General features: G+C 31.3%; 3 protein-coding genes across 3 annotated transcripts in view; 2 read left to right on the plus strand and 1 right to left on the minus strand.

Moving 5' to 3' along the window:
- The window catches only part of LOC113378476, a 60,789-nt gene that overhangs the window by 21,137 nt on the left and 22,312 nt on the right, over window positions 1-17,340 (minus strand). The gene's annotated exons all lie outside the window — the stretch shown is intronic.
- Window positions 3,652-5,161, plus strand: LOC113374680 (methenyltetrahydrofolate synthase domain-containing protein-like). The gene is made up of 2 exons (XM_026614656.1): window positions 3,652-4,427; window positions 4,540-5,161. Exons 1-2 carry the CDS (start codon window positions 3,652-3,654, stop codon window positions 5,159-5,161), a joined length of 1,398 nt encoding a protein of 465 aa, XP_026470441.1.
- LOC113374681 (plasma alpha-L-fucosidase-like) lies at window positions 11,933-16,925 on the plus strand. The gene is made up of 9 exons (XM_026614657.1): window positions 11,933-12,161; window positions 13,444-13,585; window positions 14,272-14,378; window positions 14,572-14,852; window positions 14,931-15,012; window positions 16,015-16,166; window positions 16,269-16,449; window positions 16,643-16,764; window positions 16,836-16,925. Exons 1-9 carry the CDS (start codon window positions 11,933-11,935, stop codon window positions 16,923-16,925), a joined length of 1,386 nt encoding a protein of 461 aa, XP_026470442.1.

The following is a 17,340-nucleotide window of genomic DNA, read 5'->3' on the forward strand; positions in this document are numbered from 1 at the left end:
TCATAAATTTCACAACGTTTTGATTAATTTACTAAAAGCCAACAGTTTTTATGACATTTTTAAATATATTAATTTTGACTTCAAGAAATACAGTGGTACCATCCCCTTCATATTATAAATATCTATTGTTACTAATTATATGTGATATCTTACAAATACAGCAATTTTTGGGTATAACTGAGCATTACTTAGCTGTGAAATATTTTTCTTCGTCTCTGATACTGCACTTGCTTTCGGAAAAGCGTCTAAGGTTTCAAATAATTTCTGCGAATCAATGAATATACAGGACCTCAACTTTTGAAGATGCTCTAAACTAAACGAAGACGTAATATCAAGTTCCATAAAATCAAGACCCAAAATTAAATTATTTTAACATTCCTTTATTTGTATATTATATTTGGTTGTTTTAATTGTTGTTATTTAATTGTAAAATTATGAATTGTATATCTAATAAAGATGTATTAGAAATTATCAATACATCTATTAGAAAGAAAATCTCAACTATCGACACACAAACTATTGATTTAGAAAGTTATTCTAAAACTCTTATGAACGTACGGAATAACACTTTGAAGGACAGCATTTAAGAGTCCACAGATAATACAAAAGTCATTCCAAAATTTCAAAATAAGATTCTAAGCAATTCTGAACGCCCCAAAATATGTACCGCTCTGGCTGTTCCACCACGGGCCTGCATACTGTAAGAGAAGAAATCAGAAGATATACCATCAAGTACAGACATCGACTGGAGAACCCTCCTAACGAGGCTCATGTCAATAAACTACACCAGAAGACTAAAAAAAACGCCTTTAGACTTAACTAACGCATAAGTCCAAGTCAATTTATATCATTAATTTTTTTCTTAGGCTTGCAATGATGCAATAGAGTCAGTCTTCAGTCAATCATAAGTTCAGTCGGTAGTTGGTATTATTAACTACCCGTAGGGTAAGTTATTGTAATCGTCCAAAACTCGAAATCGAAAATTTTCGCATTTCTCGACGTTTCGAAGGTTTCTGAACATTTTGGCATACTTCAGAAAAAATGGATGTGTGTGTGTGTGTGTCTGTGTGTGTGTGGATATGTATGTATGGATACAATTTTTCGCCCACGTTTTCGGGCGTACGGATCAACTGATTTGAATGGTTCAAAAAACATTCGATTCCTATTGATAAGGAGATGTGCTGATTAGTTTTTGGCAAAAGCAGGTCCAGCAGTTACGGAGATAAAGAGCAAAGAGTGCATAAAATAGAAATCGAGTTTTTGAGAGAACGGAGCATCCGATTTGAATGATCTAAAAACATTCAATTAGTAATGATTGGGAGAAGTGGCTATTAGTTTTTTGCAAAGGCAGGCGCAGCCATTTCGAAGATACGGAGCTAAATGTACAAAAAATGAAAGTTTTTGAGAGAACTAAGCGTCCGATTTAATTGATTCAAAGAACTTTCTGCTTGTCATAACAAAATAATTGATGTTGATAAAAAAAAAATTTTGTTTCAATTTTTTTTTTCATTTTTTTTTTTCATTTTTTTTATCGAAAATAATTCAGATTTTATTTTTAATTCTGACTATAGTTCTAATATACTTTAAACAAATAATTTTAACATTGCAGTTCAGTTTATGTAATTCTTATAAATATTAGACAATGTTACAATATTTATAATAATCTTTTTGAAAACATTCAGTATTCCTCGAACATTTCGTTACGGTACGGGAAGTTTACGTTTAGGCAATTTGCCTTAAGGCACGATGCCACCCACCCCACTAGTGTTTTACTTGGCCGCCCCAAAAAGCACGCACTGCACGCTGGCCAGACATGGCCCCGATTAATATGTTCAACGACTTGTGTTTTGAAGGCCACAAAAACTATGACGTTTATTTTAAAATAGTGAATTATTAGCCCGAAATAATTTATTGATATCGTCAGAAAATTCAATTTGTTAATTTCGTATTCCCTCGACGTTATAAGTTATTCTGAATCGTTTGAAACCGACGTTTAATTAAACTTTACGTAGGGATAAAATTTATGGTCCAAACCGCAGGTTCTAAAACTTTTTTGTGCCTTCGACCCCTTGGGCTTTGCCATTATCCTCTATTTGCCCAACTTCGATTTATTAACAATTTTTAAATGTACTTCAGTTAATTCATATTAACTGTATTATTAACTGAATTTAAAGTGATAATAAAAAAAGTAAACAAAGAGTAAATGTTTGATTATCAACATTTCGAAACAATTTTGTAAAATTCAATCTTACATCTTCCGGCTAATGATGTAAAGTTTAAATCTTATTTTTGTTACGAGGTCACTATATTTTATAATTATTAAATCGTTTTTTATCTTCAGTATCCAGAAATACTATGACAGTCTCAAAAAGCTCAAATAATATTGCCGAGCCCTTCAATAGTCAGCAAATTGGGTCTTTACAAGCTCTCAACGATATTGCGACCACAAATCGAATACCTACTTATGACACAACTTACACGTTTTTATAAAAACAGAACAATATTTTTATTTACTTTTTAGTTCTATTCATAAATATTCTATATGACTTTTTATTAAGGATAGTAAATGGATATTAACACTTTCTATTGTGATCCACTACCACGAATTTTTTTTCGCTGACATGGACCCGCTGAAAATTTTCATACCCCTGCGGGTCAAATACAGACCACTTTGGGAATCACTGGTCAGAAAACATTTCTCAAAATATCAGAAGTGATTTAATTACAAAACTAGCTGTAAGTGAAATTCTGTCTTAAGGCAATTAAGGCATCGTGCCTTAAGGCAAATTGCTGGAACTTCCCGTACCAAAAATTATTATTTTTTTAAAAACTTTTTTGAAAAAAAATTACTTCGAAAAAATAAGATTTTTGAGAAACTATAAATTGGACAAAAAATTACTTTTTTGAAAAAAAAAATTAAAAAAAAAAAATTTTTTTGAGAAAAAAAGTTTTCTTTATTTTGACATATTTTGGAAGATCTGAACTTTTTTTTCAAAGCAATCGTACTGCTTTAACTGCATAGAGACAAATGTAAAGCGCGTAGCGCCGCGTCGCTGTCTAACGGATAAACATTGGTACGGAACCCATAGGAATGTAAACAAAATTTATACTTATTGTTAAAATCTCTATAAAATATCTGATAATTTGATATCAGATAGCGGGGGCGCCGTGCAAAAAAGGTTGGAAACCACTGGGTTAAATGATAAATTTCATATATTATATGTCAAAAATTTAACTTAACCATTTGCAAATCAAATTATAATTACAACTATAAAAGTATCAATTCATTTATCAGTTTAATTAAACTTTGTTGGAAGTCGCATTATAAGTTTTACTTCAATAAACAATACTCTCGGTCTTGGTTTAAATGGCCGTTTCAAACGACGATTATATTTCGAACGATTATATTTCGGACATTTAATGCAACATTTTGCAAGTCAAATTAGACATATAACTTCAAAAATAAGTCATTTATCAATTTAGAATTTTGAAAGCATTTGTTTTTTTTATTAAAAAAATGCTAGTCTAGTAGTGATGACTTTTTCGTCAAACAAAAACAAATCAAATCAACAAACCTCGTCGAGTTGTGTTTATAAACGTGATCGTATTTTCGCGATAGTATTTCTTGGTTGAAATTTGACGATTATTAGAATGGACAAATCTAGAATGGATTTTACAGAGGAAGCAAAGGAAGCTGAAGCTGGGGTGACGAAGCAAGTAATCCGTAGAGGTGTCTGGAAATACTTGGATGAGAACCGGCTTTCACTGTTCCCACGTCCAGTTTTTAATAGGATTCCAAACTTCAAGGGAGCCTTTGATGCCGCGCAGAGATTAAGTGAACTCGATGTTTTCAAACAAGCAAAGACCGTTTTAGTAAATCCAGATAAGCCAATGGAATGTGTTAGAATACTGGCGTTGGAGGAAGGTAAGCAATTAGTAGTCCCTGTCCCTCGACTACAATCTGGGTTACTAACCAAAATTGTAATGCCTGAAAACAACTCCAAGTACCATGTCCGCCGTGCAATTACTCGTAAAGGATTAAATGAAGCTCCAACTGTTGATTTAAACTCTGATATTAGCATTGACTTACTGATCATTGGATCGGTGGCAGTGTCTCGCAATGGCTTGCGAATTGGTAAGGGTCGCGGTTACACTGATCTTGAATTTGCCATTATGCAGCATGCCAAAGCCCTAAACCAGAATAGTCTTATTATCACGTTGGTGCATGACTGCCAGGTGAAGGACGATATGCCCAGCGCATTATTTGGTGCCCACGATGTGCCCGTTGACATTATAATAACACCTACCAAGACAATCATGGTCTCGGGACGACCACCACGGCCAACTCACATAATGTGGAATTTGATCTCCGAAAGGCGTTTAAACACTGTAAATACCTTGAAAAAAATCAAAGAAGAGGAAGAAGCGTAAGTATTTAATAGTGTATTTAAAATTAATGTATGAATACTTGCTAGAATACATGTGTTTATATATAATTAGTTTACATCATTATGTAAAGTATATTATTTTTTATCTTAGCGCTGGAAAACAGATCGTGCTAAAAGAGGTAGACACTGATAATGAAAGCGTGGAGAAAGTGAGAGTCCCTAATAAATTTCAACAGAGAAGGAGGCCCCGTAAGTCAGCAAAGAATAGCGAATCCGAGCCAAATGAGGGTGATGGTGATGCATCAGAGCATAGACGAAATGGCCGTAGATTGAGACGACGACGTGTCTCTGAGAAGGAGAAGAACGACGTATTCGACGTATTGGACGTATCTAATGAGAATGGCCAATCCAGACGCAATCATTTGCGAAAGAGGCGCACGCGTAGAACAAAGCCGCAGATCGAATTTAGCGTGAAGGTGGGCAACATCGCTAAGACGGATAGAGTGCGTGACATTAAGTCTGCTTTGGCAGAAAGGGGTGTTAAGCCTTTTGACATCACCTGGAGGGGAGTGAAAGGTTTTTGCTACCTGCACTTCGCGATGAAGCCTGCAGGTGTCAACTCCCTTGGAGTGGACGCCATTATTGAATCCCTTTCTGGTATGAAAATTGGAGGTGGTGAAGAAGGAACCACCTTATGTAAACCGCATATTTTGACTGTGAAGCCTGCTAGGCGAATCACCAGGATTGAAACGACAGATGTGAATGCCGTATAAATTAATTTATTTAACATTAGAACAACGTCAAAATTCTTGTGTTCAGAACCTGACAGCAAATTTTAGAATCCTCTTATATTAATAATGAAATGTTATTTATCTTTATAGTATTTTCTATACTAATTATAAGCATAATTACTTTGCTTAATAAAAATTTCGAGTTATATAGTTAATCTAATTGTGTTGTTTTGATTACTGAAAAAAATGTTTATTATTAGTTAAATATTAATCTTAAAATATAAAGTACAAAATTTTGTTTATTTGTAATCTCTATTAAACATTTAATTGTTCTAGCTTTCATACATAAATATCATAAATACGTACTAATAGTTTTTTTATGAACAAAAATTTATAAAAGTTTATAAAATATATTTTATATAATAAGTTATTATATTATAAGAAAAAAAGCTTTTTGTATTGAGAGTGTATGGTTTTTAACAAACATCCTTATATATTATAATTCTAAAATATTATAGGCCTGCTAAAATTGGTTTAATTTTAACAAATTGTTTAAAACGTTTGGAATATTGGGACGCACTTTTAAAAAATACACCGCGTGTGTATTAAGCGGGTGTTCATTTTGTTTTTCAATAATGTATAATAATTTTTTAAAAGTAAATTTTATTCAGAAGTGAATAATCTGCAATATTTTCTCGTATTATAATGCCATACAGCAACTTGGTATACTTATTGATCATTCATAAAGTAACCCTTTTCACTCGGATGCCGCCGCTTCGGCGGCAAAATTCGTATTAATCTCACAATTCGTGAGTGAAAAGGGTTAATATAATGATTTCTTGTTGATTAAGTCTATTATTTATACATATAGGAAAGTTGGTGTTCCATGATTAAGCGCACTGTTTTGTGTGGACGGGGTTGCGAGTTCGAACCCCTGCTCTGGATAACCTGATAACATGCAGTAGTGAATTTTTGAAAATATAGATAACTAGTGGTGCATGGCATTGTGCCTTAAGGAAAATTGCTGAAAATTTCCGTACCAAAAATTAAGGTTTTTAAAAAAGATTCAATTTTCTTTTAGAACTATGAGAAAAATCGATTTTTGAGTTTTGACCCAAAATTGACATTTTTTGAAAAATTTTATTTTTCTGAAATATTTGGCAATTTTGAAATTTTTTTCAAAGCAATTGGGATACGTTATCTGTGTAGCTGCGTAGAAACGAAATATAGAAGCGCGTGGGCGCCGCGTTGCAGGAACAAAATTTGTTTTTATATTGGATCTCCGAAACCGCTAGACCTGCCTTCCTAAATATTTCATCGGTTCAATATAGTATAGTATAGTCAATGCAAATATAATGTTTTATCAAATAAATCGGACGCTTAAAAAATCAGTTACCATTTTTGGCACTTTTTTCCCCGCATCTTAGAAACCGCTCAACCTGCTTTTGCCAAAAACTAATCAGCATGTCTCCTTATGAATACGAATCGAATATTTTTTGAAGTATTCAAATCGCTTGACCCGTGTGACCCGAAATCGTCGACGAAAACTTATATCCGCACACGCACACACACACATACATACACACGCACACACACATACATCAATTTTTTCTGAGGTATGTGTGAAACCTCTTAAACGTGAAGATATGCAAAAAGTTTCATTTTCGATTTTCGGCTCATTACTATAAATTACCCCAGGAGAAGTTAAAAATATATTTCCAATTGAAAATAGCCTATTTCCGGCACTGTGGTGTGAAATGGCAATGAAAAATCTTTCACACTATTGTTCCCTGAATCGACTGGGAGTTTAGCTCAGCTCACGGACCTGCCCTAGGGCAGTATTACCCATAGGGGAAAGTTTCTGCAACTAGCCTCCACACAATGCCACTCACCGCTAGTACTATTTTCATCTTCAACATTGTCGTACAATTGTGTTTTTTATCTCATGTTTTATCAGACCCTTCTTCTTAGCCAAGCTAAATTTACTCCATGGACAATTTCCAAAATTTCCAATGGAAGCTTAATTAAATCGAAATCAAAGTGACGTACACATATATATCTATATACAATAAAGGTTTTGAAGCCGTGCCAATCGCAGACAAAATAAAACATAATACAATTGTATTTTCTGTTATATTATATATTAGTATGTACCATTTGCTTTTGCGTATATAATGGATTATTTTTAGTTTTAAAAGTTGCCTCATGTTTTTGGATTGAACAGCTAGTATAGATTTGGACGTTCGTGTGATCTCTCTCTGTGAATTTTATAACCGATTTTATAAACAACTTTGATTATTTATTTGTGTAATAATATTTATTTTTTACTTTGAAAATAAACAGATTGATTTCATCATGAGGTTCGTAATTCATCATTTGAATGTGTGATACAATAATAAAATAAATTAAATATTTTTATCAATACGCGGCACACTAATAACATTATAAAATACTTATACTTGTACATACAAGTAGACATTAATCACATTTAAAATTAATAATGATCACACTTTTTGGTTGTTAGGTTTTAAATTAAACATACATTATTGTTCTATAAATATTGAATTTAACATAATAATTACGTGCGTGTATGTGTGTTTTCGTCGACGATTTCGGGAACACGGATGAAGCAATTTGAATAATTCAAAAAACATTCGATTCATATTGATAAGAAGACGTGTTGATTAGTTTTTGGAGAAAGCAAGTCTAGTCGTTCCGAAGATATGGGGCAAAAAGTGCCAAAAACGGTAATTCAGTTTTTAAGAGAACGGAGCGTCTGACTTAAATAATTCAAAAAACATTTTACTTGTATTAATAAGATGAAGAACTGATCAAGTTTTCATGAAGGCAGGTCCAGCGGTTTCTAGTAAAAAAAGTAAAAAAAATGCCCTTTGGCGGTCAAAAATGATCATTAGACATATGCACATTAAATTATTAGAAATTTTAACAATAAGTATTTGTTTACATTCCTATAGGTTCCGTACCAATATTTATCCGTTAGATGGCGACGCGGCGCTTACGCGCTTCGATATTTTGTCTCTATGCAGTTAAAGCAGTAGGATTGCTTTGAAAAAAGTTCAGAATTTTCAAAATATTTCAAAATAAATTTTTCCTCAGTCTTTTTTTTTCAAAAAAAAAGTAAATTTTTGTCAAAAATTTATAGTTTCTCAAAAATCTAATTTTTTCGAAGTAAAATTTTTTCAAAAATGTTAATCGTTTTTAAAAAAATATTTTTTGGTACGGGAAGTTCCAGCAATTTGCCTTAAGGCACGATGCGCCCCACTAGTTTTAATTTGTTTTAACAGCGACCAGAATTTATGGGTTCTATGAGCTGTTGTGATAAATTTCTTACAAACTACGTTATTATAGATGGCAACCCAATCAGTTGTGTCATCTCCATATGTCATCTCTAAATGAATTTTATTATTACAATTATTGTAATAGTGATAAATTTCTATTGGTACAGCAATGCCGTATCAGGGCTGTTTTCACTTGATAGTATATTGTTATCTCTATTTCCAAGTGAAAACCGTTGTCACTACTGCTTGACAACAGGCTCCTCGAAGAGGATTTGAACTCGGGACCGCTGAACCAGGTCCAGTCGTTCTAGTCACTTATGTACGAGCGAGGCCGTCATTTACACTGGCAAGAAAATATTGTATATTTGCCTCTTGCTAATACCTTAATAAGAAGAACTGGCTTATATTTGAGGGTCAATATGTCATTATTTTATTTAGGACCATTTTATTATAGAACAAACTAGGACCAAATAGATTCAATTTTATTGCAAATATGCGTATAACATGTGTTATCCTTTGAGTAAAATGTAACAAAAAAAATATACCCAAAAAACAGTAATTTAGTAAAAAACGTAGTACAAATATTGTTTTCCTTTTTTTACTACCTTCCTAAAATCGTATAAAATTGATATGACCTTAGACCAGAATACCCTCTTAATAAAATAAAATGTTATTCGACATTATTTGTGGTTCCCATAATTGCTTTCAGTCAGTGCCTTATATTGTTATATTTTGTTCATAAGCTTTATCAACTTTCTGCAGGGTTTAAACCACTTTTTAAAATTATATTAACCACATTTTAAACTTAAAATTAAATAATTAAAATTGTTATAAACGATTTTAATACTTATATCTTTGTTTTTAATTTATTTTAACATTCGAGAGACGGTTGTGACACTCGCCATTTTCTTGTATGATTTGATTTTATAACAAATCCATCGTATTTATAATATTTTCATGTACACAATTGTTCAAAGTACCATATAATATTTTTTCTCTGAGCTAACTGGCAACTAAACCTAATATTAAAATTAAAAATAAATTAATTACAAAATCTGAACATGTAATACTACATACATTATTCTAATTTATAATATTGGACAGATTGTTAGAATATATATATATATATAAATTTACAGTTCTTTCGGTACAACATCTCCACGATAGAATATACAGCATCCCATATATTTACCTCTTTTTGTATCGCATTTTACTATTTGATTAAAATGGTTAAACAATTGAATTGCAATCTCGATGACACTTAAAATTACGACATTCGTTTAATAAAACAATTGGTGCAAGATTCTATAGCAAAGTAAATTCTCGGTAATGGTACAAATTTATTCTGAAATTCATTTAAATTGACATTTAATTATTCATTAATTAGTCCAAGTGTTACGTTTATATACAAATTTATATTAAAACAAAAATAAGCAGTGATTGAAGAAACCACATAACTGATCAAACGGCTCAAATTCGTAAAGCGGGGTTGTTCAATTCCTAACTTAGTCCGACAAATATCATAAATAGCTTCGTTGTCAACCATAAATGCTACGTCTGCTGCTGAAATAGTTGCATGTGTGGTTAAAATGACATGGTAAAATTCTACAACAGCCGTTGACACCTGCGGATCTGGAACTACTGCAACTTGCAACTTACATTTCTTGTGGTAGGTGTCAGGGAGTCTTTATATTAATAATGATGAAAAGCCGGATCCAGTACCACCTCCAAATAAATTAAATACAAAGAAGCCTTGCACACCTGTACATTGTACAGTTCAGCCTGTGCACGCGATCCATAACATCTTTTCCATCTGTTCCGATTGAATAGTGACCACGAGCGTAGTGACTGGCAGCATCTTCAAATAGCTATTCCATAGATTCCTATTTAAACTTCATTGATAGCCGTTGGCTCCAGGTCAACCATAATTGCCTCTTGGGACCAATTGACCAATAGCACTTTCATTAAAGAACGAATGTGTTTCAAAGTGACTGGCAGCATCTTCTTCAGAAGTTATCAAGTTATCTATTTCATAGGTTCCTACCTAAATTTCATTGATAGCCGTTGGCTCCAGGTCAACCATATTTGCCCCTTGGGACCAATTTACCAATGGCACTTGCACTGAAGAACGAATGTATTTGGAAGTGACTGGCAGCATATTCTTCAGAAGTTATCAAGTTATCTATTCCATAGGTTCCTACCTAAATTTCATTGATAGCCGTTGGCTGTAGGTCAACCATATTTGCCCCTTGGGACCAATTTACCAATGGCACTTGCACTAAAAAACGAATGTATTTGGAAGTGACTGGCAGCATCTTCTTCAGCAGCTATCAAGTTATCTATTCCATAGGTTTCTACCTAAACTTCATTGATAGCCGTTGGCTCCAGGTCAACCATATTCGCCCCTTGTGACCAATTTACCAATGGCACTTGCACTGAAGAACGAATGTATTTGACAGTGACTGGCAGCATATTCTTCTGAAGTTATCAAGTTATCAAACTTCATTGATAGCCGTTGGCTCCAGATCAACCATAATGCTTCTTGGGACTAGTTGACCATTGGCACTCTCATTGAAAAATGAGGTATAGCAGTTGTCTGCTTGCAATTCGATCTTTTACTAGGATTAGCTAATATGGCTTTCGGTTCAAAGACGAGTTCAAGACAGTATAATTTCCATGTTGCGTTTCGTATCTAGACTCCAGCTTGGCCGACGTGTGAATAAATTCATTCCCGCATTATAAATTATTGTAAAATTTATTTAAAATTTGAAGGTATAAAATAAGTATTGAAAAAATATAAAACTGAAATGACATTTGCTTTTGTTTTTTTAATGATATTTATTTATGTAATGATATTATAACCAGTCTCAATTGTTTTTACACATCTTTGGTTAATGGACTTCCAGTAACATAAACCTTTAATTCAGTAAGAACTAAAGCATACCATATTATATTATAAGATTACTATAATTTACCCTACGGGAAGTTAAATATTGATGTAAAAAAACATAATATAGATATATATTTTATTAAGTTAAGTGGTGAGGTTTCAAAATTTTCATCAATAATCAGTCATCAGACTAATATTACAAAAACCACAATTACTTATGTTAATTATCTTAAAAATTTTGATAAATAAATAATTGATACATTGATTTAGAGCATCTTGCCTTTCACCAAAAATTTAATTAAGATATAGTAAATATTCAATTAAAAACAAAATATTTTTCCATTAGCATATCAATCTGATTGAAGCAAATGATCGTATCAATATTAAATAAACAAAACTCAAAATGATAAAATTCGATGCAATCAAATTTAAAAACCCATAAATTTTTTTTATTTACTCTCTTTGTTTGAATCCATATCAGGTTAATTGATTACAATTTCAGAGGTCAGTATTTATAAGAATAGACAGAACATCGCACGATGATAATATAATATTGTACAGTACATTGTTATCGATCGAAGACTATAAATACATTTGAATGTCGATTATTTATTTTTATTAAAAATGTGGTTGAAATTAATTATTTTAGCCGCTTTTAATTTATGGTTAGTGACAAGTTCTGTTTTGGATAATGAAGTGAAAGTTGTTGAAAAGTACGAACCAAATTGGGAGAGTTTGGACAGTCGACCTTTGCCTGAATGGTTCGATAATGCCAAAATTGGAATATTTTTGCATTGGGGTGTATATTCGGTACCCAGTATGGGTACTGAATGGTTTTGGTGGTGGTGGCAAGGTAATAATTGTAATATAACTGGTGACCTATGACATTAAAAGAAATTGATAAACCCTCCAATTTTATAAACAAACGTGGTGCATGGCATCGTTCCTTAAGGCAAATTGCTGGAACTTACCGTACCAAAAATCAATTTTTTTAAAAAAGATTAAAATTGTTTTTAAACTTTGAAAAAATGAGATCTTTGAGAAATTTTAAATTTATGAAATAAATTGACTTTTTGGAAAAAAAGACTTTTTGAAAAAGAATGTTTTCTTTGTTTTGATTTTGACAACTGATGTTATGGAACCCATTGAAATGTAAACAAAATTTATAAGTATTATTAAAATCTCCATAAAATATCTGATAATTTGATGTGCCTATGTTTAATAATCATTTTTGACCGCCAAATGGCATTTTTTTCTTTTTTTACTTGATCTCCGAAACCGCTAGACCTGCCTTCCCAAAAATTTTGTCAGTTGTCCATTTTATCAATACAAATAAAATGTTTTTTAAATTATTAAAAGCGGACGCTCCGCTCTCTTAAAAACTGAGTTACCTTTTTGGCACTTTTTGTCCCGTATCTCCCAAACGGATAGATCTGCCTTTGTCAAAAACCAATCAGCACGTCTCCTTATCAATAGGAATCAAATGTTTTTTAAATAATTGAACCGTGTTCCTGAAATCATCGACAACAATTTGTATCCGCACACACAAACACACACATACACCAATTTTTTCTAAGGTATGCCAACATGTTCAGAAACCTCTAAAACGCAAAGATAAATAAAAAATTTCATTTTCGATTTTTTTGCGATTACTATAACTTATCCTACGGAAAGTTAAAAATTTAGACAAATATTTGTGTACTTAAATATTATCAAATTATCTATAAAAATAAACTAATTTGATGTCCATATGTGATATACTCATTTTTATTACCAAAATCCGCGATTTAAACAATTTTTCCATCGTAACTTCGAATTGACTAGTCCAGAATTTATCAAAAACCAGTGAGCTCATTTAACAATGCAAATCAAATATTTCCAATAACATTTAAGTTAAATATCAAAAATATACCCATTTTCGTAATTTCAATGTTTTACCTTATAGTAAGAGTTAATAATTTAGAAATTTTGAAATAAATTGAATAAATTACATATTCTACTTTCTTTACGCAAAAATAACAAATACCAGTTTTTAAAATGTTAAATGAAATTATTTCGACGAACAATCTTAGTTTTCGAAATCATAGGACCCTAATTTCTAAATAAATATTTCTAACAGTACAATTTATTTCTAGGAGGAAACGTACCAGAATATGTAGAATACATGAAAAAAAATTACCCGCCTGGATTCACATACCAAGATTTTGGCAAAGAATTTAAAACCGAACTTTTTGATCCAAACTATTGGGCTGATGTATTTAGAGCATCGGGAGCTAAGTAAAAGATACATTTTATTTGAAATTAAATACTCTTAGGAAAATCTAATAACTACCATAACTTAAATCATAATATTTAAGCATAATATTAGGTCGACCATTTTTTTCATTATTTGCCTTATAATTTTTTTCTGTAATTTCATTTAGTTACTGATCATTGCTAATAAAATATACAGATTTTTTGAATCTTCTATAAAAATTAGTTATTGTATAACTAACTTAGTAATAAAATAACTAATTAAAAAATATAGCTGAAACCACTAGTAGACCAAATAACTTTGTTTACACTGTTTTTAATTAATTAATATAATGTTAGTTGAAATTTTCTTATATAGTAGTCTTATTACGCACGAAGAATAAAAATGTAAAGAAACAGAAAAGATATTGATAATTTTTTATAGTTGTAGTATAGTTGTTTATACTAATTTTAATAGTTTTTTTTATTATTGCAAAATTTAGTATTGCTTAATTATACAAATACTGTAAAATATTAATTATGTTGAACCGTTTTTTTTTAGATTGGCAACATATTTTGTAGCTTAACTTCAAATATCTGATAAAAATCTTATTTAGGTTAAGCTACGAGATCCATCAACATATATAAAGATACGAGAAAAAATGTTTTATAGATTACTTAATGTTCACGTTAGATTAAAAAATGAAATGTATTTTTTTTTTAATTTATAGATACGTAGTCCTAACCAGTAAACATCACGACGGTTATTCTTTGTGGCCTTCTAAATATTCCTTCAGCTGGAATTCACAAGATTTAGGAGCACACAGAGACTTAGTTGGTAAGATTTTTATGAATTCAAAATGTTCATTACGTTTATCATGATTGGAAAAAAATATGAATAATATATAATAAATTTTATTGAAGACTTAGACTTAGACTTTCCTCTTCAGTTTTGTCGTTAATATTTGCTCATTAAAACCAAAAAAGTATATGTGTATTTGTCTATTATTAAGAAAATTTCCATTATTCAGGTGAATTAGCAGAAGCGATCCGTAACAAAACGGATCTAAAATTTGGTCTTTACTACTCATTGTTTGAATGGTTCAATCGACTCTATAGAGACGATCAAGCCACTAATTTCACAAGCAAAAATTACGTAAACACAAAAAGTTTACCGCAACTTCATGAGTTGATAAATACATATAAACCATCGGTTTTATGGTCAGATGGTGAGGCCGATGCTTCAGAATACTATTGGAATAGTTTGGAGTTTTTGGCTTGGCTTTATAATGAAAGCCCAGTTAAAGATGAGGTAATAACTTTTGGACAAAGCTTATACATATTAATAAATGTAAAATTTGAATCATTTATTTTATTTATCAATTTTTAGATTGTAACCAACGATAGATGGGGAACTGACACTCATTGCAAGCATGGTGGTTTCTTCTCATGTAGTGACAGATACAATCCAGGTAATAATGAAAACGAATGTACTATATCAGTGTTGCTCAGCCATCAAAGTTTGGAAAAGCACATGTGCAATACAAATTAGATGATCAAATTTAAAACCTTAAATGCAACCTTATTTATTGTCAGTAAGTAGGGGGAAGTCCCCGAGTGCCGGACACCTAAGGTTATTTATAAATAAATCAAAAAACTTTTTACGAAATGTTTATCAAATTATGACTTATGTTAGATAACAAAGTTAGAAATCAAACTAAATTAACAAAAACGCAATCTTTGCTAAACCATAATTAATACTATCAATCAAACTTTGGTAACAAAAAATGTGATTTTACGAAGTGGCACCTAGTACCGGACATTTCAAAATAACCAGCATTGAACACGCCGTGTGCGTCACAGGTGAGTCTTGGCGCGTGATCCTGCACCTGTGTGCCCCCTACGCCCCTTTCACTTGTATTTTGAAATAAAAAGATTTATTCTCGCTTAAATATTATGGGTTAAAAGTGTCCGGCTTTAAGTGCCGTCCGGCGTTACGGGACTTCCCCCTACTACAAAAATTTCATAGAAAACTAAAGCAATGAATCATAAAATTTCTCAAAAACCGCTTGAATGCACATCTCTTAATAAATGATTCTTACAGCAATAAATAATTTTGAATAAATTCATAATAAGTTGTATCCTTAAAATAAAAGCAATCCCACAAAAACTTTATATTTAAGGAAGCAACTAAAAATGTATATTAGTTGTCAAATATGATCACCATCATCTCTATCATTTTCTATAAGTCTTCGACTGGTAGATTTTTGATGGATGCCCCATTTCATGATACTTTTCTCCAAAAATAAATATTATTTTATTAGCACAAACCTTAGATTTCACAAAAACTCAAAAACTTTAAAGACTAGTTGCAAATGTCTTGCAGATTAACATTTCTTTAAGAAAAATCATCGCCTAAATCTCGAAATAGTCAATATATTTGATGAAAATTATTTATTTTCTTATTTCTTCAGGTACATTGCAGCCTCACAAATGGGAAAATGCAATGACTATTGACAAAGCATCCTGGGGATACAGAAGAGATGCCAAATTATCAGACTATATGACTCAAAAAGAACTGCTGAAGCAATTGATCCAAACCATCAGTTGTGGTGGAAACATTTTGGTAAACAAATTTCTAAAAAAAATACTCTTAATATAAAACATTTATAATGTATCATATAAAAATCAGATTGTATCCAAAAGTGATAATAAAATTTGTTTTTAGATAAATGTAGGACCAACCAAAGAAGGAACAATCGATGTAATCTTTGAGGAGCGCCTACGAAATTTAGGTGCATGGTTGCAAATTAATGGAAAAGCGATTTACAAATCACAGCCTTGGTTGCACCAAAATGACACTTTGACTAATGATGTTTGGTATACAACAACTAAAGAAGAAAACTGCAGTAAGTTGAAACATAATTAAGAAAGATAAAAAATTGGTAATAGATTGGTTTGGAATACTGTTCTTCGCCTTGTCATTCACCAAGTCAGTGTTAGGTTTGTAAACACCATTGTTCATTTTCACCAGATTTTTCACAAAATGAGTGCAGTATATAATTAGTAATCATAATATTTATCGGATTTTAAAAATTCCAGATACAGTATTTGCTCTGTTCTATGACTGGCCAGCTGACGACAAATTAGAACTGGGCGCTTTGGTAAAATACATAGAAAGCTCGGGATCGGTAACCATGCTCGGCAATGACAATAAATTGACGGTAAATTTTTTATATCAGTTTAAAAATACCAATAACAATATTATTTATTAATTTTGAAATTATATTCGCAGTGGGCCAAAACCGATAAAAGTGTGAAGATAACTCTACCTGCAAAAATACCATCTACAGACGCATGGGTTTTAGAAATTAAATTAAAATAAAAAATATTGAAAATTTAAATGTGAAATACCTTCAATCTTTTGTTATAATAAAGAAATATAAAATTTATACTATTATTATTAAATTTGAAAAAAAATCAAATGTATTTTCTGTTAGAATTGACTCCTTTATGATTCATAACGTCATAAACATTATGAAGTATCTATATTAACTATTTCTACTCGCAAATTCCGAGATTTACATGTATATTGCCGCCGGAGCCGCAGCATCCGAGTGGAAAGGGTTGAAAATACAAATTTTTTTACAAATTTATTTTTTCAAAAAATGCTTCAAACAGTAATCAAATTCTTGATTTCTTGATAAATTAAAAATACAAAGAAAACTGTAACAAAAGAACCACTGGCATTTTTTAATGATTCTTGAACAAAAATTTGAAAATTTCATAAATTTAATGTA

This window comes from Ctenocephalides felis, unplaced genomic scaffold (genome assembly GCF_003426905.1).
Source record: "Ctenocephalides felis isolate EL2017-DRISC unplaced genomic scaffold, ASM342690v1 CF-g0.4_SCAFFOLD_01886, whole genome shotgun sequence".
Taxonomy (NCBI): Eukaryota; Metazoa; Arthropoda; class Insecta; order Siphonaptera; family Pulicidae; genus Ctenocephalides; species Ctenocephalides felis.

Excerpts from the sequence above, each read along its gene's own strand:
- LOC113374680 (XM_026614656.1), top strand. The coding sequence starts at position 3,652 with ATGGACAAATCTAGAATGGATTTTACAGAGGAAGCAAAGGAAGCTGAA. Across the intron at positions 4,428-4,539 it reads ATCAAAGAAGAGGAAGAAGC|CGCTGGAAAACAGATCGTGC; the intron begins GTAAGTATTTAA and ends TTTTTATCTTAG.
- LOC113374681 (XM_026614657.1), top strand. The coding sequence starts at position 11,933 with ATGTGGTTGAAATTAATTATTTTAGCCGCTTTTAATTTATGGTTAGTG. Across the intron at positions 13,586-14,271 it reads TTTAGAGCATCGGGAGCTAA|ATACGTAGTCCTAACCAGTA; the intron begins GTAAAAGATACA and ends TTTAATTTATAG. Across the intron at positions 14,379-14,571 it reads AGCACACAGAGACTTAGTTG|GTGAATTAGCAGAAGCGATC; the intron begins GTAAGATTTTTA and ends TCCATTATTCAG.